This window comes from Panthera pardus, unplaced genomic scaffold (genome assembly GCF_024362965.1).
Source record: "Panthera pardus isolate Hobbes unplaced genomic scaffold, ASM2436296v1 HiC_scaffold_4, whole genome shotgun sequence".
Lineage (NCBI taxonomy): Eukaryota > Metazoa > Chordata > Mammalia > Carnivora > Felidae > Panthera > Panthera pardus.
The window spans coordinates 19,940,694-19,965,806 of record NW_026526969.1 but is presented as its reverse complement, the minus strand read 5'-3'; the positions used below and the strand labels follow the sequence as shown (position 1 = coordinate 19,965,806).

General features: G+C 48.9%; 1 protein-coding gene across 1 annotated transcript in view; it reads left to right on the top strand.

Annotated features, from left to right (window-relative positions):
• The window catches only part of ADCY9 (adenylate cyclase 9), a 131,204-nt gene that overhangs the window by 101,174 nt on the left and 4,917 nt on the right, over positions 1-25,113 (top strand). The window contains exons 4-10 of the mRNA XM_019468420.2: positions 4,461-4,565; positions 5,475-5,692; positions 10,215-10,317; positions 11,244-11,452; positions 15,541-15,700; positions 16,833-16,981; positions 20,523-20,564. Coding sequence (XP_019323965.2) covers positions 4,461-4,565; positions 5,475-5,692; positions 10,215-10,317; positions 11,244-11,452; positions 15,541-15,700; positions 16,833-16,981; positions 20,523-20,564 — 986 coding nt within the window. The remainder of the gene's footprint in view (positions 1-4,460; positions 4,566-5,474; positions 5,693-10,214; positions 10,318-11,243; positions 11,453-15,540; positions 15,701-16,832; positions 16,982-20,522; positions 20,565-25,113) is intronic.

Genomic DNA, 25,113 nt, shown 5'->3' with positions numbered 1-25,113 from the left:
TAGAAGGGAGCTGATCACAGCGTCTGCTTCCCGGTGCTTCTGAGGACTACGGGCAGAGAATGCAGAGCCCTGCGTGGGTCTCAGGAAGTCTGTCTGTCGTTACCGTTGCACGTTGCACGTTCCTGTCTGTCACGCTCAGCCTGGGTTTCAAGTTTGGGAGCACGCTCTGCCTTTCTGGGTCCCAGGACAGCTCGCCGAAGTCACACTCAGCAGGCCAAACGGGTGAAGCCAGGCCTTTCTGATGTTTCCTCTTCGATTCTCAGAAAAGAGGTCTCCCTGCTCCCTTCCTTGACAGTTATGAAAAAGGACAGCTGTTGGCTTGGAAGTGATGTATCTCGTGAAGAGAGAGAGCCTTGAAGAAAAACCTGTTTTTTACCTCTATGACATGTATTCTGAACAGAATGGAGCATGTGTACATTGAAATGGGTTTAAAACAAATGCGTTTATGCTCTAGTGTGTTGGAGAGGTAGTTATAATCTCCGCTCCAAAGCTGACGTCCGTGCTGAGGCAGGAGCAGACATCATCTGGGAAAATGCAGAGTGTGTTCTTGGGTGTTCTCCAAGGGATCTCGGGTTTCCGAGGCAGCAGCCAGCACACTCCTTCGCCCCTACAGCTCTGTTTTGGGACCCTACCTGGTCTTAGTAAAGCTTCCCTTGGTGCCAGTTGCCAGGAGTGCCACTGAACCAGGAGGTGGTCATCTGCTTGGGTTACTTCAGGGGAGTGAGGCACAGGAGATCACAGTGCCAGGGTTATTCCTGGGTCCTCCCCGTGTTAGGGACGGAGGCCAGAGAACGGCTGTATGGTGTTCAGGGACCATGAACCTGCAGTCTGACTCCCCCTGTTGATGAAGCGTTGTGTCCTCAGAGCGGCCGCATGGTCTTTTACGAGGAGTAATTGTCAGGCACACGGGACCCCAGACACTGTGCCGATAAGGACCTGGTTTTTGTGCATTGCTGTGCCCTCAGCACATCGGGATTCTCAATCCCGTATCGTTGTATCGGGCTGTTGGACACCTTGCCTCCCAAGGTGATAAGGTACCCCAGAGAGTTCCCTGAAGTCCGAAATGCTCTTCCTAGTGAGGACTTCTCCGTAGGAGGAGAGCCGGGTGTTTAACGGGTGGGGAAACATCTCAGAGGTGTCTTGTGTGCTTCGCAAAAATCAGTTTAAGAGATGTTTTCACCCAGATGAACACGAAGCAGGAAAATAGTTAAAGGTTCTGTGGGTGGTGGAGAGGGAGACAAGCCCACCTTCTGTGGCCTGCGGGGGGGCTCCCTGGTGCAGAGGGGATCCTCACCACACAGCAGAAGGGAGTATTCGGTTGTGAGGCAGTCTCCATCAGTGCACAGACTTCACTAAGGCTTTTTGTTTCATTTGTTTTAAAGATTTAATCAGTAAAATTGTCCCCCAAAAGCGAAGTAGATGAGGAAGAAATAGAAGGACAAAGAGCCACATTTTCAAAGCACAGTGAAAGGGTCCTCTGGATCCATGTACTGCAAGTTCCTGGGGCTGCTGGTTCTGCCGCCCGCCCCTAGGGCCTACACTGCCTGCACGAAGCTGCTGGGGGGATGCAGAGGGACTAGTGAGCACTGTTCAGGCCACTGGGAGTCCCGACCACAGGGCCTGCTCTCTGCTGCTTGACGTGTGACTCTGACAAGCCCCTGAACCTCCCAGAGCACAGTCTCTAGAGCATGATGACCATTATGTGTGCACCTTTGCTCCCGGAGGTTCTTTTGTGGGCCGGCCACCTGACCTCACCTTTGTATTAGAACATTTTATTACGGGAGGGAACAGGCCCCGTGGCCTCTCTCTGTCACAGAGATGTAGACTTGGGTTGCCCAGTTGTCCCAGGCTCCTGAGATCAGCCAATCCCCCTGGACACTCCTGGTCTCCACGGGCTTCTTCCAGCCCCTTCGCAGTCACCCTTCAGAGAGAGGGTGTGTGCCTGCGAAGCGTACCCAGGGACTCCTTCACAGAGGGTGTGTGCCCTCTGGTGTCCAGTAGGTTTGATAGTCACTGTTGCATATTTGTGGCTCTGAGTGCTTAAAACATCTTTCATGTGTGACGCCAGCGTGCCATGGGCAATGTCTGAGAAGCACAGGGCCTGTTTTTAAAGTACATGTTCTGTGCTTGAGGAGAGAAAAGTACTCAGGAACAAACGATGCCAAGAGATAATGAGGTTGGCTGCTCTGTCTGTGACAAGGACATTAAAGGACCAGATGTGCTGTCTTTAGAACCCGAGGTTTTACTGTTAAGGACCAGCATTTGCTGAGTGCTCACTGACGCTGCAGGCACAGCCCAGTGTGGTGAGCACATGTGCGCTCCCGCTCGCTCGTGCACAGTCCTCCCACGGGGCCGGGACGGGGCTCCCTCGTCCTGCTCAACTCTATTCTGGGAGGTCAGTAGCGGGAGACACAGTCCTGTTTCAGAAAGGAGGAGACAGGCCAGGGAGTCTCGTACCTATCATGTGTTAGAACCAGGATTTGGTCCATGATACGGCCTCTGATCACTGTGTTACACACCAGTAATCACTATAGTAACTTCTAGAAGCTAGCTAGAACTACTGTTGTTATGCTACCTCTCTAGCCTTGAAGTTTAAAAAGTGGCCAGAGAAGTAGCTGTTACTCTTTCACTGTGTCTTCAAGAGGTTAGGGAAAGCCCCAGACCCTCAGGGTATGACCCAGCTTAGAGTCTCTGTGACCGTCCCCTGCACCGGATTGTACCCCCCTCTCCCCCTAGGCTGCCAGTTGGCCTTTGCAAAACCAGTGTGGCCCTAAAGGAGCAGCCACCACTGCCGCTACCAGAGCCACTTACTCCCACCCTCGCCCCACCACAGGACACCCTCGGGAATCCTGCTGGGCCTGTCGGAGGCCTGCTGCTTTGGTGTATATATCGCCACTTTGCAAATGAATGTGAGTGTTCATACTTCTACATTGCATCAGATTCCCAGATGACACAACTCTTTAGAATCTTTATTTCTTTTATTTAAATAGTAGAGGCCTGAAATCTAACTTCAGATGTGATGTAAGTCATATCCTTGCCCTTGGACCCTAAATGATACTTACTTAATTTATTTATTTAGTTTAGTTTAGTTATTTTGAGAGAGAGAGAGAGAGTGAGTGTGCAGAGAGAATCACAAGCAGTCTCCGTGCTGTCAACACGTGAACCATGAGATCATGATCTCAGTAGGATGCTTAACCGACTGAGCCACCCAGGTGCCCCTAAATGATACTTATTTTAACTTTCTAAATAACGTCTAGCCTTCTATAATGTATTCCAGTGTTTAACGGTGCTTAGTATGCTAGAAATTGTTCTAGAGTGCCGCTAGATCTGTCCTGCTGCCATTCGTCTTCTCCACCCGCAGCCATTAGTCGCTGTCTTGGTGGCGGCTGCCGGCACGCAGGATCACGTCCATAGTAAGAGTAAGTCGGTGCAGCATGCACTGAGCGCCGGGAGCAAGGCCACGAGTCACCATCTTCCTCGCTTAGTTCTTCCCACACGTCTGCAGCAGCCATCCCCACTCCTGTGTGTAGGTGAGAGGACTGAGGTCCGCAGTCTGAACAGGGAGCTCCACGCCCTGGCTGTGAGAGGCAAAGCCTGCCCTTTCTACTCCGCCTGTCCCTGCTGAGCCTCCGCCTGTCTTTTCTGGGTCAGCTAATTGCTCAGGCTTCGGAGAATTCCTGCGTCTGTAAACATGTCCCTCTGACTTTTCAGCCCGTTGTATACAAACAGCTCACCGTCACACACAGCCTGAGAAACTTGTGTAGGCTAGTGGCCGGTTTGTTGGCTTAATAACAGATTTATCGAGATCTAATTTACACTCACACAAAATGTACCCTTTTAAAGTAGACAATTTGGTGGGTTTCAGTATACTTGCAGGATTGTACAGCCGTCACCACAGTCCATTTTAGAACATTTTCATCACCTCCCAAAAGAAACTCCACATCCTTTAGCTCTCTCCCCATTCCTTCATCCCCTCATCCACTGATCTCCTTACTATCTCTATGAACTTGCCTTCTCTGGACATTGTACATACATGGAATCATGTAATAATGTTGTCCTTTGTGTCCAGCCCGTGTCACCTATCAGTGTTTTGAAGGCTCATCCATGTTGTAGCACGTGTCAGGGTTTCATTCCTTTTGATGGCTGAATACTCTTCCATCCTGTGGATGTTCCACACTTTGCTGATCCTTTCATCCATTGATGGACATTTGAGTTGTTTCTACTTTTTGGCTGTTACGGATAGCGCTGCCCTGAGTGTTCACGTACCAGTCTGTGTGGTCGTGTTTCCGTTTTTCACTTCGCCAGTTTGTTTTTAATTCATGCTCAAGTGGCTCAGTAAGCCTTCCACTTGGTTAAAACCATTCGGCGCCACAACCAATTGCACCTGATAGACTTGATTGGCTTACGGGTTGTGGCTGTGCTTTCTGGGTGTGTTCCTACGGCATGTGTTTTTCTTGTAGACCTGCCCTTCGTGCGGAATCACGTTCGCCCCCAAATCGGAAGCTGGTGCGGAAGGAGGAGCGGTCCAAAACGGCTGTCAAGAGGAGCATAAAAACAGCACCAAGGTAACAAGCTCATGGCTGTTCTTTCCGTCAGCTCCTCTCCCGGTGCATCCACCCTTGGTGACATTCCTGTCTTGTCGGCTTCTCACTTCTGAGAATAATTCCCCGTGGGCGACACCATCCCATACCTTCTCGTCCTTTGGGTTTTGACTAGACCAGTAAGATCGGGTTGGAGAGTCAGGACTCACCCTCGTGAAGTGGAGTAATCACATGCCTGCCTTCGCAGGCGCTCAGAGCTTCAAGATGCGGACTGCTGTAGCCAGGGAAGGTCTGTGGGGCCAGAGCACGGGGCAGAACGTGCACATGCAGCGACACGAGGGGGCTCTGCAGGAGCAGAGATGTGTCGTGAAGAGAGGCTTGGGGTCAGGGCTGGCAGCAAGGACACTGCCACTGAAGTCTCACCCAGAGACAGAGTCAGGACCGCAGAGGAAGGGAGGACAAGCACCAAACCGGGAGCCCTTTGAATACAGCTTATAAAGGCTGACTCTCCCGGGAGGCCTGCGTCTGTTATCCTCCGCCCTCCCTCTGATCGATCCCCGTACCGTACCGTATCCACCGCCCCAGCCCCCCCGCCCGCCGCTTCCCCCACAGCCCTCTGCAATGCCGATTCTGTGGTTGGCAAGCTCCGAGAGCCTCAACTCTTCCTTGGCCTTCTCTCCACCTCCTTACTGGTCCTTCCCACGATGTCAGCTTCCTGGCTGCCTCGACCCCTGGAGGTGCAATTTGACAAAATAGCAGGGGTGGGGAGAAGCGGGTGGGTGGAGACGTCGAGCGTCAGATCAGAACAGAGGTGTGAGGGTGCTGGTCAGTCGTGCGGCAGGGCTGGTGTGGTGGAGGCCGGGATGGAATAACTGTGACATGCCTGCACTTCAGCCTCTGTGTCTGCCTCCCACTCCCCTTGTCTTGAGGCAGGCTCCCGGAGCTCCTAATTCCAAAACTCAAAATGGACTTCTGAGTCCTCCCCATGAGGAGAAGCTCACCAACAGTCAGACCTCCCTGTGTGAGATCTTACAGGAAAAGGGAAGGTGGGCAGGAGTGAGCTTGGACCAGTCAGCTCTCCTTCCGCTGAGATTCAAGAACATCCGGGAGAAAACAGACGCCCATTTTGTTGACGTTATCAAAGAAGACAGGTAAGCATCAGCCATTTCCCAGTGAAAGTGAAGGTTTGCAGGTTTGTAGGTAGAGGTCTCTCCCTTTTTCTGACTTTGCAGATCCCCATGTGTTTGCCCTCCACTGTCAGTAATTTACTTTATTTTGAAGGAATTTGAAACTTGCAGAAAAGTTGCATGGATAATACAAAGAATTCTCGTTCTACTCTTTGCCCGACTTACCAACTTGTAACATTTTACTATGTTTGTTTTATTCTCTCTCTCCTCCTTTATCTCTCTATGAAATTTATGTTTTATTTTTTTTGGAACCATTTGATAGTAAGTTGGATACATCATGCCCTTTGTCCCTAAATTGTGTATTTCCTAAATACAAAGATGTCCTTTTACATAACCATGGTTCCTAAATTCAGGAAATTTAGCACAGATGGAATATTTTATCTAATCTACAGTTCATATTCCAGTTTGGCCAGAAATTTTGGCCACAGAAATGATGTGTCCTTCTCAGGTTCCCTATCCAGAGGCACACGGCGCCCTTCGTCTTCCATCAATGGTAGGGATTCTGAGTACCCAGGCCGGTGCTGTTGACTTCTCCAGTCTGTAGTTATTGTCTCCTCGAGACAATTAAGTGGGACTTGAAGACCACACACGTACTCCATTCCTCATCAGACTGCCCTAGATTCCATCTCCATTGATGGTTCTTGCCTGGAACGGTCTTTGCTCTGGTGGTGCAAAGTGTCAGTTTTCCTACCTCGGCACCAACCGCACACTTCTCATTAGGCCCTTGGCCTACCGTAAGGAAGAAGAGCCCCTCCTTACTTACTACTTTTTGCATCCATCTGTTGCCAGCCTGGACTCAGGGAGTCCTCTTGGATTTCATAGGATGCAGTCTCACCACTGGCCTTTTTATGTGTGATGCTCCAGTTGTCCTGAATCTGCCAGGCAGAGCGCCCCTCGGGCTGGGCCCCATGTCCTTTTGACAACCCCCTATCCTTTGTTTTTCAAAGTTTCGGGCACCCTTTTCTAGCACAACAGGATATTCCAGGCCCATTTTATATCTCCTCTGACGCTGCTCAAGAATCGGCTATTTCTCCGAAGAGCCTCGCCTCCTTTCAGTGAAGAATGGTATTCAGATATGTTAGTTGTTAATGTCTGATTAATGTCCTTGTAGCCAAAGACATACTCTGTGATTTCAGTCCTTTTACATTTATTGATACTTGTTTTATGGTCTCACATGGGTCTCTTTTGGTGAATATACCATGTGCACTTGAAAAGAATATGTTCTGCATTTTTAGGATGTTATGACCCATAAACACAAGTAGGTCCCAGAGGTTGGCAGTATCAGATCATCTGTGTTTTACTTTTTGTCTATTATTCTATCATTGTGAAGAGAGGGATTTTTAAATCTGTCACCGTGACTGTGGAATTGTTGGTGTTTCTTTTTAGTCCTGACAGTATATGTTTCAAGTATTTTCAAGCTCTTTTTGTTTTAGGTATATACACATGTATGAGTGTTATAAATTCCTGGTGAATTGGTCCTTTTGTCATTTTGAAGTGTCCCTCTTTATCCCTGGTAATACTCTGTCTTAAAAACCACTTTATCTGATACTAGTGTAGTAACTCTAGCCTTCTTGTTCTCACTGTTTGCCTTGTATATCAGTTTCCATAAAAAAATTTCAACCTCTGTCTTTATATTTGAAGTGTGTCTCTTGTGGGTCTTACTTTTTTTAAATCATTCTAAAAATCTCTGCCCCTTAATTCCATTTTAATATATTTACTGGCTTTTTAGCCATACTTCTTTGCATTATTTTGTTTTACTTTTTGGTGGTTGCCTTAGAACTTACAGATAAGCATCCTTGAATTTTTATAGTCTTCTTATGGTTAATGTTGTATCATTTCACTTTATGTTTTTTTTTAAGTTTACTTATTTATGTAACTAATCTCTATACCCAGTGTGGACCCCAAACTCATGACCCCAAGATCAAGATTCACATGCTCTTCCAACTGAGCCAGCCAGGTTCTGCTGTATCATTTCACTTAACATGTAGACATCCTATAGCTGTATAGATACATTCTTCTCTTCCCACCCCTTATGCTGTAGTTTTTACACGTGTTACATTTACATGCATTATAACCCCAGCCTCTAGTGCCATTCTCTTGGTAATCTCACATTGGTCTCCACTGATGACTTTTCTGTTGAGTTGGATCATATTTTCCTGTTTCTTTGCATGTTGTGTAATTTTAGATTGTGTCGTGCTCAGAAAATCTGGATTCTGTTGTATTACTCTGAAGAGTCTCAATTTTTTCTTTCTTTCTTTCTTTCCCCCTTCCCTCCCCTTCCCTCTCCTTCCTCCCTCCCTCCCTCCCTTCCTCCCTCCCTCCCTTTCTTCTTCCCTTCCCTCCCTCTCTTCCTTCCTTCCCTCCCTTCCTCCCTCCCTCCCTCCCTCCCTCCTTCCCTTCCTTCCTTCCCTTCCTCCCTCCCTCCCTCCCTTCCTCCTTCCCTCCCTTCCTTTTTCCCTCCCTCCCTTCCTTCTTTCCTCCCTCCTTTCTTCCCTCACTTCCTCCCTCCCTTCCTTCCTTCCTCCCTCCCTCCCTTCCTTTTTCCCTCCCTCCCTTCCTCCCTTCCTTCCTCCCTTCTTTCTTCCCTCACTTCCTCCCTCCCTTCCTTCCTTCCTTCCTTCCTTCCTTCCTTCCTTCCTTCCTTCCTTCCTCCTTCCCTCCCTCCCTCCCTCCCTGCCTCCTTCCCTCTCTCCCTTCCTCCTTCCCTCTCTCCCTCCTTTCCTCCCTTCTTCCCTCCATCTGTTCTTTCCTTCCCTTCCTTCCTCCCTCCCTCCCTCCCTTCCTTCTTTCCTCCCTCCTTTCTTCCCTCACTTCCTCCCTCCTTTCCCCCCTCTCTCTCTTTCCCCCTTCCCTCCCTCACTTCCTTCTTTCCTTCCTCAGGCAGTTCACTTCCCTAAACTCAGACACCAAACGTTGCCTCCCCTAGGGTAGGCAGTTGCTCTTTTTTTTTTCCCAGCCTGAATCAGGCTGCTCAGAGTCTGCTGTGCATGTGCACACCTCAAGCGTCAGCCAGAGACTTGAGCAGAGCTTATATGGTGAATGTGGGGGTGCCCCTTCTCTATTTTTTTTCCTCTGGGATTTTCAACCCCATTTTCTCAACCATGAGCCCCCAAACATTGTTTCCTGATTTTCCAAGACAGCGAGATTGTGGCTTTTCTATCTGAGTTTTAGCCATCCTGCATGTGTTGCTGACTAATGGCGGTCTTCAGGCCAAAAAAAAAAAAAAAAGGGAAATTAAGCTGGTGCTGTTCTCTTCTTCCAAGTCTGACTCTCCTCCATCTTCTGTCTGCTTTGGTTAGTCTGTACTGCCTTCCAGGAGTAATTTTTATAATCTTGTCCAGGGTTTATTGTTATCTGAGAGGGGATTGGTCCAAAAGGAGCTAATCTCTGTTCCCAGAAATGGAACTTCCCAGTATTAATTTCAGAGGAACAGCACGGCTTCTGGCTGTGTGGATCCTGTCCCTTGACTGCTAACTGTGGCCGTTGCACATCGTCCTTATAGCCGCTGTGTTGATTTTCCTCTGTCTACACTTCCTGAGTGGAAAGGATGAGGGTCAACATTTGGGGATGGAATTTTCTCTCTTCTGAGTGTATGAGTATAGTGAGGTCCTGAGCACCTGTCACAGAAGGAGAGAGTCCACTGTGCTTCAGGGACAGGAGGGAGCGTGCCTATGTGAACCCCACTGTGTGTCAGGCACATGGGAGGGACTGTATCTGTTTTATCTGATTTAATTGCAGAAGTTATTGTCTGAGGGAAAGAGACTACACTCCCTGGTTGTATTTGCCTTCTGAAAACATGTCAACACTCTCTTAAGTTTATAGTAATTTTCTGCAGAATAAAAAGGATTTTAGTATTTGCTAGCAACCCACAAAAGAATGAGAGTCACATAAAGCAGGTTTGATTTCTCTGCTATTAAAATCCTTGAGTGTTATTTTTCAGGTTTCACACGCAATCTGCACATGTGACAATAGCACCCCAGTTACACTAACTCTGTACACAGTTTTGTGATAACAGCCTGTCTGCTGTGACAGCGGTACTGACTGTCAGAGCTCTGAATGGCAGGACAGCAGCTCCGAGTGATGTTTTCATCAGAAGCCTTGGAATCAGCCTAAGTCTTCTCAGTACAGGATGTCTGCCTCTCCAGAAGCAGTTGTTTTCTAGCACAATAGAGCTGCCTTCTTCCTCAAACACTGAGAGATGTTTCCAGAAGCAGGGTTCTCACAATGTATGCTATAATGACAGTGGGCAGCCATTGTTTTTTTGGAGAGTAAACACAACATGTGTTTTAGAAATACAAAGCACTTTCCAGACTTGTGTGTGTCCTAAGGGAGTGGTCCGGCGGGGTCTATCACATAGTGACCCTCAGACAATGTTTTTGTGACATGCTTGGGGAACGGTGTTGGGGCAGCAAATTGCGGTCTTCTGATACAGTCAGCACAATGACTGTGCGCAGTGTTGATCAAATGGATTTTTCGTTTCTTCTAGCCTGATGAAGGATTATTTTTTCAAGCCACCCATCAATCAGTTCAGCTTGAACTTCCTGGATCAGGAGCTAGAGCGATCCTATCGGACCAGCTATCAAGAAGAGGTGCGTTTCCCCTCATACTTCTATGAAAGAAATTTATTGTTTGTGCTGGACAGTTTGCTATCAGCTTTGTGCTTTGGCAGACTTTTTTTTTTTTTTTTCGCCTTGAGTGACAGGACACCGAAGACTACTCCTGATTTCTCACAGTCTATAAGCCCCAAGCTGCGTCTGCATGTGAATTTATCCACACAGGGAAAACAACCCCGATCTTTCTGTGCTCCATCATTTAGCATCGCAGGCATGTCTTTTCTGGGCCCCCTGCTCATTGCTGGCTGGCATTTGCCTCATTTTCTCCTTCCTTCCCTGGGACTCCCTAACACTACATGCATGTCACTTTGTTATGTTTACCACAGCACCCTGACGTTTCAGATCCTGTCTGTCCCCACCATTAGGTTGTGAGCTCCCAGCGCCCGCACAGGGCCAGGCCCCGAGCAGGCTCTTGACTGAAGGCATGAGCATCTTACTATCTGTTGATGTGCCCATGCTTTCATCTGCTGCAGCTTCAGTCCCTGCCTCTTACTGCTGACATGAAGCCAGCTGTCACACACCCTGAACCTGGGACCCAGCATTCAGTGGAAGCTTCCAGAAAATGGCTTCTGTTACACGGCTTCACAGACACAGAGTCGTTGCCTTTGCCAGTCCATAACCCACCTTTCAAGCTCAGTATGTAACGTGCTTGTGAGAACTTACTGGTTTGTAATTGCTTGCTGTGTGACCTGGGGCAAGTTTCTTAACTGCTCTGTGCCTTAGTGTCCTCGTTAAAAGCGACAGTAGAGATGGCCTGCCTTAAAGAACTTACACTTGTATTCGGTCCAGGGTGGGCAAGTACTCAACAAACGTTGGCTTTGTTTTTCATCTAAATCCTACTCTGTGGCCATCTGCCGCAGCTCTGGTTCACGCCTCCCGCCTCCCCTCCTTCCCGCACACAGGTTATAAAGAATTCTCCCGTGAAGACTTTTGCCAGCGCCACCTTCAGCTCCCTCCTGGATGTGTTTCTGTCGACGACAGTGTTTCTGATTCTGTCCATCACCTGCTTCCTGAAGTACGGGGCTGCCTCCATGCCTCCCCCGCCCGCCGCCCTGGCTGTCTTCGGTGCCGCCCTGCTGCTGGAGGTGCTGTCCCTCGTGGTCTCCGTCAGGTAAAGGCCCACCTGCAGGGCTCTTTCCGGCCTTTAGCCTGTAGCTCCCTCTGCTGGCTCCATAGTTGATGGCTGCGCAGTTGGCTTGAGGCTGCGCTGACCCGCCTCCTGCCAGAGGCCCCTGCAAGCTCTCCTGCTGGGGGACTGGTCCTGTCCCCTCCCCTCCTCCAGCCCCACTGCACAGCATCCTCTCCGCAGACCGCGGCCCTCAGCAGAGGTGAGCATCTTCCTTACCAGAGGGGGTCCATGTCCTCTCCAGCCCCACAGCTGCCAGACAGCCCCTGAGTCTCCCAGCTCAGAGACTTAAAGAGAGCAAGTGGAAAGACAGGGAATTAGAAAGGGAAGAGAAACAGGACAGAAGCGTCCGGGGCTCACGTAGTGGGTGGCCACTGGCAAATCAATGGGTGCCTCTTCTAGATGTGAGAGCAAAACTTCCAAAATGTTAGTAGGAATCATAGGCTTCCATCTCCACCAGCTTGGGTCAGGCAGTGCTTTCTTAGGACACGGAAAGCACGAGTGGCCAGAGGAAGAAGACATAAGTTAGGCCTCATCAAAATTTAAAGCCTCTGTGTTCCAGAGAACACCTGTCGTTTCTCGGGTCTGAAGGAGCCCGCAGGCGGGAGAGTATTTGCCAACCGCAGCTGTGGTGAGGGTCTGCCATCTAGAATGTAAGCTCAGTAATGAAAAGACAAGCAACCCATTTAGAAATGGATAGAAGGTCTGAATGGATAGCAGGGACCCCTCAGGGAAGGTAGGCCCTCAAGACCCATATGGATAGAAGGTCTGAATGGATAGCAGGGACCCCTCAGGGAAGGTAGGCCCTCAAGACCCATTCAGCCCGATGTTGGGGTTCAGCCCAGCACCTGGGGACGCTCATAGCCGCTCTGCATATTTCCGACTAGATGCAAATGCACAGGGTACTCTGTTCACACGCACGCCCTCTGCTCTCCCCCGTCTGCCTCCTGGGCACCGAGACCGTGTCCTCTGTCCAGTCCTGTCAGTCTCACCTGGCGGTCCCTCTGCTAATTGCCCCCAGAAGCTGGATGTAAAACAGAAACGGGGAGAAGGGCCCTGACCTCGAGTGTCTGCTCTGCTTCCCCAACACCCCAGGACAGGAAACGGCAGCCTCAGGCCTAGCCCTGAGGCTTCTGAACACTAGGCCCCTGCCGCTCCGCTTTGGAGTATATGGTCTGGATCGCTCTCCCCATCCCCATGCTCACCGTCCCCTTATTCCCCCACACCGGCCCCTACCCCTGGGGCTCTCTGCTGAGGGCCTTCTCTGGCTGCCGGAGGCCTCACACTTGACCTTCGTGGCTCCTCCAGGTTGAGGTAACTGCAGGGTGCATCTGCGCTCTCCACCCAGATTCCCCACCAGGACTGAGCCTCGCTGCGCAGAGCCAGGGATTCCTCCCTACGGGCCCCTGCAGGGCGGCTCTGCACCCCTTACTGAGCTGCCTGGGAACTACTCCCAGATCAGCTCTGCTTCTGGGATCCCAAACCAAGGCATCTTCAGGCCCCTGGTTTGTCTTTTCCTTTTTAATCACGTACTAGAAATTCACCCGTGTAAGTGTACAATTTAGTGATTCCTGGTAAACCTACAGAGTTGTGCAAATATCACCAGATAATTTTAGAACATTTCTGCCACCCCAAAGAAAACCTGGTATCCACCTGCAGTGAGTCTCCTCGCGCTCCCTGCCCTGGGCCCAGGTTTTTGTGTGACACAGGTCCTGGCAGTTAGAGAAGGCTCCTGCTCGCTCAGAGGCCAGCATTATCTCCATGCCTTTTTTTTCAACATTTTTTTTTTTTTTTTTTTTTTTTTAATTTTTGGGACAGAGAGAGACAGAGCATGAACGGGGGAGGGGCAGAGAGAGAGGGAGACACAGAATCGGAAACAGGCTCCAGGCTCTGAGCCATCAGCCCAGAGCCCGACGCGGGGCTCGAACTCACGGACCGCGAGATCGTGACCTGGCTGAAGTCGGACGCTTAACCGACTGCGCCACCCAGGCGCCCCTCCATGCCTTTTTAAAAAGCCCTTTACACCACTGTTCCCTGTTCCACTGGAGCTAGTTCTATAGGGTCTGGGCTAACCTGGAGACTGCCAAGGGCTGTAGGCCACAAAGATGCCAGGCCTGGCTGCACCCCGGTGGGTTCTGGGCCTGGCACACCCACGTGCTCTGCAAGCACCTTCAAATGAGGTGGCCACTCCTCCTGAATGACCACTGGTGTGACCTTAAAAGTCCACTTCGCCCGTATCATCAAAGCTTGGGAGGGGTCGGGAACTTGATGGAGCTCCTCTCGCCATGCAGAGGGCATTTTTAGGATCCCAGGTCAACAGGAGCCCCGTGCTGCAGAATATGTGGGTGCCCCAGGGAGGCTGGTTCTGCAGCTGCTCTGGTGGCTGGCCTAACCCTCCTCCAGAAGCCTTCCTGCATCGCAGTCACAGCCCATCCTTGCACTCCCTTCATTTTGTGCTGAGCCCAGGTGGGCGTGAGCACAGTGGGTCTCATCCTCAGAGCTCTGCCATCCTGGGGACCTTCATGAAGGGCCTGTCGGTCCTGCCTTCTCCCTCTTGGAACTTGGCTCCCTCTGCCTCCTCATGGGGCTTATGTATTCTGCCTTTGAGCATATTTGTGGTTAGTCTTGGAAATATTCCCAGGACTCCATTATCCATTTGAGTGTCAGGAGGCCAGACCCATCCAGGCCCTAAAAGGGTCAGACAGGGCCTGTCTGGCTCCATGTGGGAAATGGCCAAGATTTGCGGTTTCCTGGTGGAGGTCAAGCGTACGTGCCTGTGGCTGCTGCGCTGAGGTGTCCGTGACAGAAGGTACGGGCACCTGGCTGTGTGGCAGAGGTCCTGGAGGGGAACTTTTGGTGTCAAAGCTGAGCAACAGTGCCTGCACCACCACCACCCCCCCCCCCCCAGAGGTGAGGATAGTGGGTCTGTCCCTTCTCCTCCTCGCTAGGGCCAGGCTTCAGAGAGAGGGTCTATGTGTGTGGGTCTCCCTCCCAAGCTGAACCCCGGTGGCCCTTCTCCATCTCCCCCTGCTGGCATCCAGGTACTGGCCCCTCACCCCAAACCATTCTTCCTCTAGAACAGTGGTTCTGCGCCCCACATACTTGCTCTCCTTTCTTTATGAAGATTCTTTTTGTGATGTCCACATCACCATCCTGAAATACAGCCTACCTACCCATACACACAGTTTCAGAAGGGCCCGTGAAATGCCCTCACTCTGACACGAAGGAGGAAAGTCAAGAAAGCCATTAAAAATAAAATACATCAAGTACATAGTGCTTCACCTTGTATTTGCCAGGGTGGCACCACCGGGGAGGTCATAACAGAGTCATCAGCTGTGTCCTCAGGTGCGCGATCGCCACAAAGGGACCCCTAGAGGTGTGCGGGTTTGGTGGCATGGTGCTGTGAGCTGGGTTGCAGCCTCTGACCTGATTTCTGAACTGCTGAGTGAGCCTTGCTGAGGCCCCAAACAAAGCCAAGGGCACTTCACACAGTAGTCCATTCCTGGAAGATAACTGCGATAGTACCACCCAGAAACCACTTTCTGTTAAAAAACGAGATATAACTAGGCTCTAGGCTGAGGTCAGCAGCAGCAGGTTTTTCACCTCTGTGGGTGTCCAGGGGGCAGGTGGCCATTGTGCAGAACGCAGGGTAGAGCCTCCCCTCCCTGGCTCCTGCGCACTAGATGCCAGCAGTACCCCTCAGTCCCCGTGGCAACCAGAAAGGCCCTGCCAAATCCCCAAACACCTCCAAAGCCCCCGGACCCCTACCCTGGCAGGCTGGGACAGCAGGTGGGGCCTGTTCATGTTCCCGTGCCTGGTTCTTCCATGCTCCTTTGAGACCCACAGAAGCTTATGCTTGGCTTTCTACAAACACGTGTTATCAGGAGGCAACAAATGACCTTCGAATAAGGTCTGATGAGCTGAGCAAGTCGAGTTCCCTTGGTATCTTCCAGAGGTGAGGGGCCAGGGCTCTGCGGCCCCCACACCCACGGCAGCAGCCTGTGGGTCTCCTGCCTTCATCTTCCCCGGCAGGCTGATCCTGCCCGCAGACACCCCTTTTCTCCTTGTCCCAGGATGGTGTTTTTCCTGGAGGATGTGATGGCTTGTACCAAGCGCCTGCTGGAGCGGATAGCCGGCTGGCTCCCGCGCCATTTCATTGGGGCCATCCTGGTGTCACTCCCTGCTCTCGCTGTCTATTCACATATCACCTCTGAATTTGACACCGACATACACGTAAGTAAAGGCCTGGTGCCTGTTTCTGGGCTCTTTCGCACAATTTCGTGTTTTTTTGTTTTTTGGTTTTTTTTTTTAAATAAGTCTGATGACTTGGGACAGCAGTTTAAATATAGGCCTCTAAAGAGGGACAAACTCTTTGTCACCACCTTGTGCTTGTCTTCTGAAAAGACTTGCCTGAAGCAGTCAGGGAGGTGAGCACGCGGCCTGTCACTGAGCACAGTCAACAGGGCTGGGTACGCGGCTGCCCTGCCCGGTTGACATGTGCCCTCTCCAACCTCACCTGCTCTTTGCCGAGCTCCAGATGAGCTGTTTGCTTACATGTTTCACCAAGCAGCATCAGCCCCACGTTTCCAGACAAGTACAAGAGAGTGCTCGTCTGTAGGACCAGCACAGCTGTGTGACTGGCCCCCGGATCGGCTGCTGTTGATCAGGGAGGAGCTTCCTGGTTAGACCCCAGAAGGAGTGAATTAATGCCCTTGTGGAAGGTCATGTTTTTGGTTTTTTTTTTAAATTTTTTTTTTAACGTTTATTTATTTTTGAGACAGAGAGACAGAGCATGAACGGGGGAGGGGCAGAGAGAGGGAGACACAGAATCTGAAACAGGCTCCAGGCTCTGAGCTGTCCGCACAGAGCCCGATGCGGGGCTCGAACTCACGGACCGCGAGATCATGACCTGAGCCGAAGTCGGCCGCCCAACCGACTGAGCCACCCAGGCGCCCCTGGAAGGTCATGTTTTTGGTGAAAGCCAATGTGACCTGAGCTGGGTGGGCTGACTGCATTTGATACCCCAAATTACATTTCTGCTGGCACCTAGCGGGATGCCTGAAGGAAGGCTTCTTAAAGGTAACCACTTAAATGGCGGTGGTTTTCAGACTGGTGGCCTGCCTTCCCTTTCCTCTGGCGTGACTCCTGCCGTTCCCACACATCTGGAGAACTTTGGTGCTAGTGCAGACTTGCAGCCTAAAGCTCTGGGCGATTAACGCGACAGAGTGCCGTCCGTCCCTGAAACTGCCAGACATTAAGCGATTTTTATTTTGAAAGAAAGATAAGTGAGTGAATCCTTTGATGGCAGAACGGGAGTGAGGCCAAGGCGGGGCGGGTCACTGACCACGCTGGCCCCTTGTTACAGTTCACCGTGTTTGCGGGCTCCGCCATCCTGACCGCTGTCGTGCACTACTGTAACTTCTGCCAGCTCAGCTCCTGGATGAGGTCCTCCTTAGCCACCGTCGTCGGGGCTGGGCCGCTGCTCCTGCTCTACATCTCCCTTTGCCCGGACAGGTACGTCCACCACCACGGTCTGAGTCCGGCACCCTCGCCGGCTGGGACCCCTTTCCCGACCTCACCTGTGTCTTTCACGTCTGAGGCGATGCCCTCTCCCTCTGCTCTAACAGGTACTATCACAGCACGACAGCTCTCACCATACACGACATACTCCAAGACTAATATGCAAAAGAAAGAAAAGATAATTTTTGGCAATGTAGTACGTATTTGCATATAGACATGCTTGGGTGACTACCCCTGCCCCAGAGAACAGAAAGCATTAAGCTTGTGCTTGAACTTCCTTACACTGGAGAAGTGGGACCAGAGGCTGTTGCATACGAGCCCATCAAGAAAGTGAAAGAATCAAGGAATAGGTAGACCAAGAATGCAAAGAGGAAGCCGGTTCCAACTTTGTTTGAGTAGGGGTAATGTACCCAGACAGACCGCAGGCTGCTGAAGGAGAGGGAGTGAGGGGGTATGGTGCTGTTGCCAGCGACCTGGGCCTTATTTATAAATATTGACTCCCTGTCGTGACACACATCATGACATGAAACAGAGTATTGACCAGTCACTGGAAATATATCTTTTGTCTTGAAATCCTCCCACATTTGAAGAATACTTTTCATTCCCACGTATTCAAATGGCCTTCAAAACCCTATCACTGGTAGGCTCCAAGAAATAGATTGGACAGTGTGGGAAAAGAAAGAGGAACCGTGTGGAAGACCCCAAGGGACGGGACCAGTTCTTGCCGTTATGCTATGAAAAATTAACAAATAGAAATATAGAGGATGGCAGTGATTTGTGCTGTTTTTAAAACATTCTATGTTAATGAAATCCAGTAAGATCCCTGTCTTTATTTTGTCCTACTAACCAAATAATGTTTGATTCTTAGTGTGTTAAAAACAAGTCTCCTGTTGATCACTGCGCATTTGCAACTGGTTTTGTGGCTATTAGCCTTTTTCAGCTAGCTGTGTAGTTGGAAAAACAGTGTTACCTTAGATAGCAGAATGCTCACAGTGATTAACTTAGAAATTTCTGGATAATGTCCTTAAGCCATTAAGCATTAAACTTCTCCTGGGGCACCTGGGTGGCGCAGTCGGTTAAGCGTCCGACTTCAGCCAGGTCACGATCTCACGGTCCGTGAGTTCGAGCCCCGCGTCAGGCTCTGGGCTGATGGCTCAGAGCCTGGAGCCTGTTTCCAATTCTGTGTCTCCCTCTCTCTCTGTCCCTCCCCCGTTCATGCTCTGTCTCTCTCTGTCCCACAAATAAATAAAAAAAAAAAAAAAAAAAAAAAAACTTCTCCTAAATATTGGACTTTTTTTGGTAACTGCGTATAAAAACATTTTACTGTTAGCACATATTAAAGAACCACTCTTTTATAATTACAGTGGGTTTAGGCCAGTAGGATATCTCAAAGTTATACAGGGCGTTCCTTCATTGTGCTTTGCAGGACATCTAACATTCCTGGTTCCTCAAATTTACTGGGACAACCAGAGGGAGCCCCAACAGTTTAGAAATGCCCCTAGGAATGGCATTATTGTTGCTGAGAACCATTGCTGTAATAAGTTCAGAAGTAGACAGTGATCTAGTTTGTTGCAATAGCAGATGAAACCGCCATCGTGTACCTGTGGACTTGACCAGACCAGTGGTTGGTAACGGACAGAGTAAGCACCCTTCTCCTCAGTTTATTTCACAGAATAATGACGACATGAAAGACGCTCAAGTTCTCTGCAAATTAAGATCAAAAGGGAATTTTAAGTAAAGCTGTCCTTCAGCATCTGAAAGGAAACCTTAATAAATAGCTAAATTACTTTAAGCAGAGCACAGTGTACATTTTCCTTTCTGAAGATATGGCCGTCTGGAATCAGGGTCATTATAAAACTCTCTCCCAAGAGCACGGGATTCGTCATGCCTTTTAACCTTTTAAGAGAACCACCACAGATCCCCCATCAGCCGTTCACAATGTCCTTCAGTCACTGGTGCCGGGCTTTTCCACTGGGACCAGAGTGATCAGGGACTACTTCCATCACCTTTGTCCGGAATTCAAAGAGCAGATGTTGGGGTGCGGCTGGCATCCTGAGTCTCCCCTGCACCCGGTAGTCCTCCCTACTTGCAAAATCCTTTGAGCCCATCGACCCTGTCGGCCCCACTGAGCCTTGCAGGGTCACAGGGTAGGAAGCTGCCGGAGTGATGAACAAGCCCCCTGTGTAGGGGAGGGGACTTCCAAGAACCGCTCCAGCCTTGGGGGGGTTGCAGATGTGAAAGAAGGGCTGTGCACACATGGAAAACCAGGGTCACCGCCATGTCTGGGCAAGGAGAGGAGAGGACATTCAACTCAGAGCAGTGTCTCTGCTGTCGCTCTTTCTCTCCTTCTCTGTGACATCATCTAACACCTCCTGTGATGGTGAAAGTCGCTCTGAGCTGTCCGCTGGCCTCTGCTGCCCAGGGAGCTGCTGGCAGAGGCTGTGTAAGGTCCCCCTTCATGGTGAGCAGAGCAGGTGGATCTAGAGGACCAGGAAATGTGGGGGCACTAGGCTGATTTGCTGGCCTGGGGGGAAGCTGGGTGCAACAGGACCCTAGAAGAGGCTATGAGGGTTGTGGAGAGGATCCTGCAGGTCATGGGTCCTGCTCCAACACCGAGAGGGAGTTCTTTATAGTCTGTGGTTTCTGTGCCCTGTGCCCCAAACTGGGACTTGATTGCTTTGGGACCACCAGCTTCTCAGGTAGCCAGCGTCTCCTGAATTCCTCTCTAACAGATTTTTTTTTTTTTTTTTTTTTTAGTTTATTTATTTTGAGAGAGACAGAGCACAATCAGGGGGAGGGGCAGAGAGAATGAGAGACACCATCCCAAGCAGGCTTCACATCATCAGCACAGAGCCTGATCCAGGGCTTGAACTCATGAACTGTGAGATCATGACCTGAGCCAAGATCCGAAGTCAGATGCTTAACTGACTGAGCAACCCAGGCGCCCCTCCTGAGCTCCTTTCTAAATCGGTCCTTTGTGAACAGGCATTGCTGTTCATCGTGACTGGTGTCTAGCCTTTGGGAACCCGTAGATGAGTCCTAACAGTCACATGAACGCCTTGGAGACTCCTTGTTAGATGTCACTCTTTGGTGACGGTGCATCTGTTCCACACCTTACATGAAGGCCTATTAGCTATGTCACTGACTTTGCCTGTTGTGATTTTTTTTTAAATTTTTAAATATGTATTTATTTTTGAGAGAGAGAGAGAGAGCGTGCGCGCTGCGCGCGAGCACATGAGCGGGGGAGGTGCAGAGAGAGAGGTAGACACAGAATCTGAAGCAGGCTCCAGGCTCTGAGCTGTCAGCACAGAAATCAGACGCTTAACCGACTGAGCCAGCCAGGTGCCCCGTGCCTGTTGTGATTTTTAGTTAAAACCCAGCATCAAATTATAATAAAGAATTAACTATACTTAGTTATCTAACTTGGTCTCCATATTTGAAAAAGGAAAATTGTTTATTTAAACTCTTCTCAGATCACTTTATGTAATGCCTTCTTTGCTTTTTATAATAATATTTTTCTGCATTTTAATTTCAGTTCCGTAGTAATTTCACACCTGGATGTGGGACAGAATTTCAGGTAAGCTGTTAACATCATGCTTGTATCTGAACAAACGAGAGTAACTTCCTAAAAAGCAGTTGTATCTTGAAGAAAAAGAACCATATGTAATTCTTAAAAGAATAAGTGGAAAGTATGTACTTGTTGAAATAACAGATCATAGTTACAGTATCTTACTGGAAAAAACGAAATGATTGTTAAGAACATACTAGATTTGGCTCAGTTTTACATAAGATTTCAGCATGTTAGGAGGGAAATCTGTGAAGTCTAGGACAGTACTTATTTTAATTCCCTAAAATATTTTGAAATTGCTAACTAGAAATTTGAAATAATAAATGTTAGACCCTTGTTTTACTATAGACATCAAAGTAAGATCTAAATAAACTGAAGAGTTAGAAATAAGCATTAAATTATATAAGACTATATAAAAGTCTAGAAAAAATAACATTAGTTTGCAGACCTCTAAAACAGATAACTTTCCAGTCTTACAAATAATAAATAAAGCCGCACACGCACAAAAATAAAAGGCTGACTGACACACCAATGGGGTGTGGGCACACAGATAGCTGTGGGCCGTCACCTAAAGAGCTGGTTAGGGCCTGCATAAATAAAGGACAAAAAAAAAAAAACAAAAAAATTCACGGGGGGGAAATGTAGGTAGAGGCCAAATAGGTTACTCCTGAAGTCATCGGACGTTTAAATAACTACACACCTCCTTTTGGTCTTTTAAATTGGACGTTCACAAAGTTACAGTGTGCATACCCAGTGCGGGTGGAGGTGTGGCGCGTTCCTACCCTGCCACTGTTTATTTTGTTAAGCTACCAGGCACTTAAAATACATGGCTTATTTAATTCTCACAGTAGCCTGACACATCAGGCGGCTTTGTCCCCATTTTCCAGATGAGGACGCTGAAGCTGAGAGAAGTTAAGGAGCCTGTCTGTGGTCACACAGCTAGTCATTGGAAGTGTGTGAACCCTGGCGTCCCACACTAGTGGGCCCCCCTCTTTCTGCCATGCCTCATCACTCCTCAGAATGGTACATAGTTCTGGAAAGTAATTTGGCGATCCGTCTACAAAAGTGTTTATAGCCTTTGACGTAATAATTCTATTTTTGTTTATCCGCTGAGGAGACAATCCAGAACTTCAGTTGCCAATAAAAAGAAATGAGTTATGATACATGTTCTCAAATATTGCCACTGTTAAGATGCACCAATAAGAAAAACACTTATGTGGAATTGGAAACATCCTGTCAGTATTTCATTATACATATGAAAAAAATGTAAGATATGCAATAGTTATGATCTGGTAATGAGTGATGAATGATTTTTTTTGTTTTTACAATTAAAATATTCAATCTCTGTGGACCTATGGACACTGGGAAGGAGATTTAAAGTATGGAACAAAGGCCCAGTGCACATGTGTTTCTGTTACCATCACGACTATAGTATTTAGTTGGAAACAAAACACTTAGCACCTTTTTTTAAGTAAACTTTTTATTGATGAATATATAACATGTGCACTGAAAAGTACCCAGATCATAAGAATACAGCTCATTGACTTTTCATAAGTGAGCACACCCACTAAACTGCCTCTCGGACCAAGAAATGAAACATTCCCAGTGCCCAGAAGTACCCCCGTGCCACCGCTCAGTCACTCCCCCAACCTCCCATCTCTAGGCATAGATTTTAAATGGCACCGAATACACCAGAATGTTAACAGATCCCATGTTAAGCTGGTTAGGACCATGAGTGATCTTTTTTTTTCTTTCCGTTTTTCTTGACGTTTTAACCCCTTTTCTCTGTGATCATGGATATACTGCATTTTTCTCAACTTCCAATTATGACTTAATGTCCCACCGTTAAGTCATAGATTGACTCTTGCATTGAGTCACGTAGAATTCCTCTTTTTGGAACTGACCTTTGCTGTTCGAATGTAGGAATAAGACCACCATCTTGGCTCCTTCTGTGGCGGAATGAGAAATACTGGTTATGGATGGGAAGTAATTCTTTCACCTACCCGTCACACATCTCTTCTGCTGCACATCAGCCCCTTGGGCACTAAATGTAGATCTGTGGATTGGGGCTCTCCTTTCAAACAAAGGAGAAAGCACATGTCACAGTCTGGTGCCCTTCTCCCTCATGCTGGGCTACGTTCCAGTCTTCCCCTCCTCTGTGCAGAGGGACTGGCCTGTGCCCCTCTCCGGAGTCAGGCCACACTGCTGGCTTTGGCCACAGCACAGTGAGAAAAGCATCGAGAGCAATAGCCTGCTTGAGGAGACCTGGACACATCACCCATGTCTGCCCCAGGGCTACAAAGCCCGACTGGACTGTGAAGATGGTGGTGAGCCTCGGTGACATGTACTTATAAAGGGGACTGTTCCTTAATGTCACCACTTTGGAGAAACAGAAAGAAAGGTTCCCTCCTCACCCACCGAGATGGGCCCACACAAGAGAAGGCCTTCTGCCTCCTGGGGCAGATTCTCTCCCTATTCTCAAGCCCGTTAGAGGGCTTGCAAGGCTGAACACAAATCCGTTTCGGTCATTTCAGTTAATTGTTCAGTACTTGAGATTCATAATCTGTGTTGCCATTTGATTAAATGACCATCGGAAGAATAAGTAAGTGTGGTGTGTCTTACCACAGAGGCCATTTTGGGTTGCCGGCTCACAGGGAACTTACGGCAGGGATCCCCAAAACCACCCCCAGGACCAGCAATTTGCTGGGAGGATTTAGGACTCAGCACATAGTTGTACTGTGATTTATTACAATGAAAGGACACAAAGCAAAATCAGCAGAGAGAAAAGGTACATGAGATAGAGTCCAGAGGATACTAAGTGCCAGCTTTCAAGAGTGCTGTCCCTACCGCATAGTCTGGGACGTTCTTAATTCCTCCAGCAATGAGCTGTGACACAACAGGTAAAATGTTGTCCACCAGGGAAGCCCATCAGAGACTCTGTACCCAGGGTTTCTATTAGAGGCTAGTCAGATAGGCATCTCTGCCTGGCATCAATCAAAACTCCGGACTCTCGGAAGGAAGGCAGGTCCTCAGCATAAACCACCTTGTTTGCGCAAGCAGTGTAGACGCGGTGAGCCCCTTTTATCAAGGGGGGCAGGAACCTCCCCAAATCCGAGATCCTGATGCCAGCCTAGGGCAGTGCTGCCGGTAGGCCTTTCTGTGGCTAGCAGCCTCAGGCCTGCTCTGTTAACTCCTTTTGCATAGAACCTGAGGCCAGGAGGGACTTAGCAATACTCCAGCCCATCTTCAGTTTACATGTGAGGAGATTGAGAGCTAGAAATCTTGCCCAGGGTTCCAGAACTCCGCAGTAGTCGGCTGGGACAGAGTCTGGGGATTCTTATTCCAAGGTCAGGGCTTCTGTGACTGTGTTTCATGGAGGACCATTATGGCCAGATTGGTCAATTTCGTTATTTTTTATAATCTCCTTAAGTCACAGGTAACAGTAAAACTTCTTAAACATTCTGATTACACGATTGAGTTTTCTGTGCCATGGAGCTATCTAAACTGAGGACCTATCCATTTTATATAGAATCATATTTATAGTGACTCAGCCCATTGCTACATAAGATCTAGAAGCCCACTCTGTGTGCTGTAGAAGCACATGAGAGCCCAGAATTGACATGAACAGAGCACTCACAGCTCTGTAAACAAACAGAAGACAGACAAGGAAATGCCATGCTCATTAACAGTGATTGCCTCTGCGTGGTCCATGATGGCCAAATCTTTTCTTTCTGCATTTTCCCCTACATTTGTTCTCATGAGTATGTAGTACTTTTAAATGGAAAAGCTGTATCTAAAAAAGGAACTTGCAAAGAGACCGTGCTCCTGGCACTAATCTTCAGTCACACCTGTCGCTGGTCAGCACCGTCCAACTGCAGAACAGGCCCCCACCCCCCGAGAGCCCCCCGCCTCGAGAGCACGCTGTCATCAGAGGGAACAGAAATGAGAAAGGCAATTGGAAAATTTCTGCTGGAATTGTAAATGTGCAGTAGTTGAAGTGACTCCGTGGTTCCGGCTCCAGTAGTTTGTCCCACAGACAGCCTCCCTCCTGTGCGCAGGAGCGTCCCTGCGCTGTTCGCCAGTAGTAAGCGGTGGACGCAGCCCCAAGGGCCCAGGGTTGGGGTCTGGTTGTTACAGTACATCCACGTATTAGAATTTCTTGCAACCACAAGAAAATCAATACTTCTCTGAAGGAAAGACATTTGTTTTTTACCACTATTTATGCTGTCTGAGTTTCTCACGATGTGCTACTCTTGAAAGTATACATACCATTTTTTAAAATGTTAACATTGTCTTAAATGACTTTGGCAAAATAGAACTAACCCAGAAAGGGCTAATGGTACGTTGGTGGACTTTTATACGGGTAGACGGTGGAGAACTTACCAAAATCCTTTGTAAAAGTACACATCTTTCAGAACTAACATTGGATGAGAAATCTGAAAAGGGAGTGCGTCAGAGAATGTTAAATTTCTTGGGTACGATGATGGCAGTGTGGTTACGTTGGGAGATGTCCTTATTCTTAGAAGATAGGGACTGAAGTATTCAGGATCCAAGTGTC